General features: G+C 32.6%; 1 protein-coding gene across 1 annotated transcript; it reads left to right on the plus strand.

The window, feature by feature from the left end:
- Window positions 1-639: 639 nt before the first annotated feature.
- On the plus strand, window positions 640-1,451 carry LOC123893178 (sigma factor binding protein 2, chloroplastic). Its single transcript, XM_045943104.1, has one exon. The coding sequence runs from the start codon at window positions 796-798 to the stop codon at window positions 1,264-1,266; it is 471 nt and encodes a 156-aa protein (XP_045799060.1). The 5' UTR covers window positions 640-795; the 3' UTR covers window positions 1,267-1,451.
- The last annotated feature ends 233 nt before the right edge of the window (window positions 1,452-1,684 follow it).

A 1,684-nucleotide genomic window follows, 5' to 3' on the forward strand; every position in this document is an offset into this window, starting at 1 on the left:
GTGTAATTAACATTCCTGGGATTAAAAAATTTCTGGGAACAAATTTTCAAAACTTGAAACAAACATAGCAATGTTACATTGTGCATTTAATATTTTTATGAGTCAAATATTATTTTTTCAAGATAAAATTACTATTTGAAGTATGCACCCATAAAAAAAATAAAGTGATTTTAAATTTGGGTTATGTTAGCCGGTGCCCCCGGGCACTGGTTAAGGAAATCAAAAAAGAAAATTTTTAAATTGAAAATAATGTTTTTTAGATTTTCGAGGCATTGACTGCACAAAATTTAATGTTATATTACTATATTTGCTTCTTTAAACAGTATCTGGGACTCTGTTTAGCATTTTTCTTTAAATTTTATGCAAATACTACTCCGTCCCAAAATATAAGCAAAAAGTAGTCAACCAAAGTGGATGTATTTGGACTAAATTTTTAACCAAATACATCCACTTTAGTTGACCACTTTTTGCTTATATTTTGAGACGGAGGGAGTACGTGATTAATCATCAAAAATAAAAAAAAAATGAAAAAAATGAAAAGCGCAGACACACGCGCCTAGTGTCGGCTGGGAGTGTGATTGTGGCTATAGCCCTCACTTATCTAAATCTTTACTTTCCATTTATTTGCCCCATCACAACTCCTACAATTATTTTCCTTTTTCTTTCTATCATTTTCCTTGACACAAACCATAAAATCACACACCCTTCATTTTTATATATATTGTTCAGTTGTTATCTTCATCAAACAACAACAATAGTACTACGTTTTTGTCTTCCTTTGCTAGCTAGAAAATCATGGACACCATTAGCACAAGTAGCACTAATTCAATCATTAGTTCTCTTCAACAAACACCAACAAAAATAACCAAATCCAAGAAGAAAAAGAACAAACCCATCAAGGTAGTTTATATATCCAACCCTATGAAGGTTACCACCAGTGCCTCTGAATTTAGGGCACTGGTCCAAGAACTCACTGGTCAGTATGCTGAATCGCCGCCGGATCCTTCTAGGTATCAGGACTTCAGCGGCGATGATAGCAGTGCTGACGGTGGATGCAGTGAGAATAGAATTGATTGTGATAAAAATGATCATACGGTTGTTGTTGTGCCACCACTTGTGGATCCTGATGATGATAAAGTGAAACCTAGTGAGAGTTTTGAGGGTTTTGATGAAGATGTACTTTTGATGCCTCAGATGGTGGAGAACATTTGGGATCTGCTTCCAACAAGTGCATTCTATGAATCTTTTCAACTTGATAGCTATTGATTCTCTTGGAGTGTAATTATATATATTAATCGGTAAGAATTTAAGCTAGTTTAATTATTCTCTCAAAACAAGCTATTAATATTATCTCTAATAATATCTATGTTTCTCAGTGAAATATATGTCATGTAATTAACTGTTTTATGTGACTGAACCTGATGAATGATGAAATTAATTAGTTTAGTTAACTGTACTCTAAAATGTTACTAATTTTTTGTTCCCTTTGCATCAATTTTTTTTACCATGTTATACGTACGGACTTCCACCACAGTTTTGGTATTGACTTATTCTCTTTCGATTGAATTTTTTTCATACATAAGAAGTACAGATCGAATCCATTACCACTTGATTAAAGTGTTCATATTTCATATTGTTTTTTTTTTCTGATGCAAAAATTCCATATTGTTTAAACCGATTCATC

Source organism: Trifolium pratense, linkage group LG6, assembly GCF_020283565.1.
Source record: "Trifolium pratense cultivar HEN17-A07 linkage group LG6, ARS_RC_1.1, whole genome shotgun sequence".
Taxonomy (NCBI): domain Eukaryota; kingdom Viridiplantae; phylum Streptophyta; class Magnoliopsida; order Fabales; family Fabaceae; genus Trifolium; species Trifolium pratense.

Bases quoted from the DNA above. Each gene is read 5' to 3' on its own strand.
- LOC123893178 (XM_045943104.1), top strand. From the start codon at position 796: ATGGACACCATTAGCACAAGTAGCACTAATTCAATCATTAGTTCTCTT.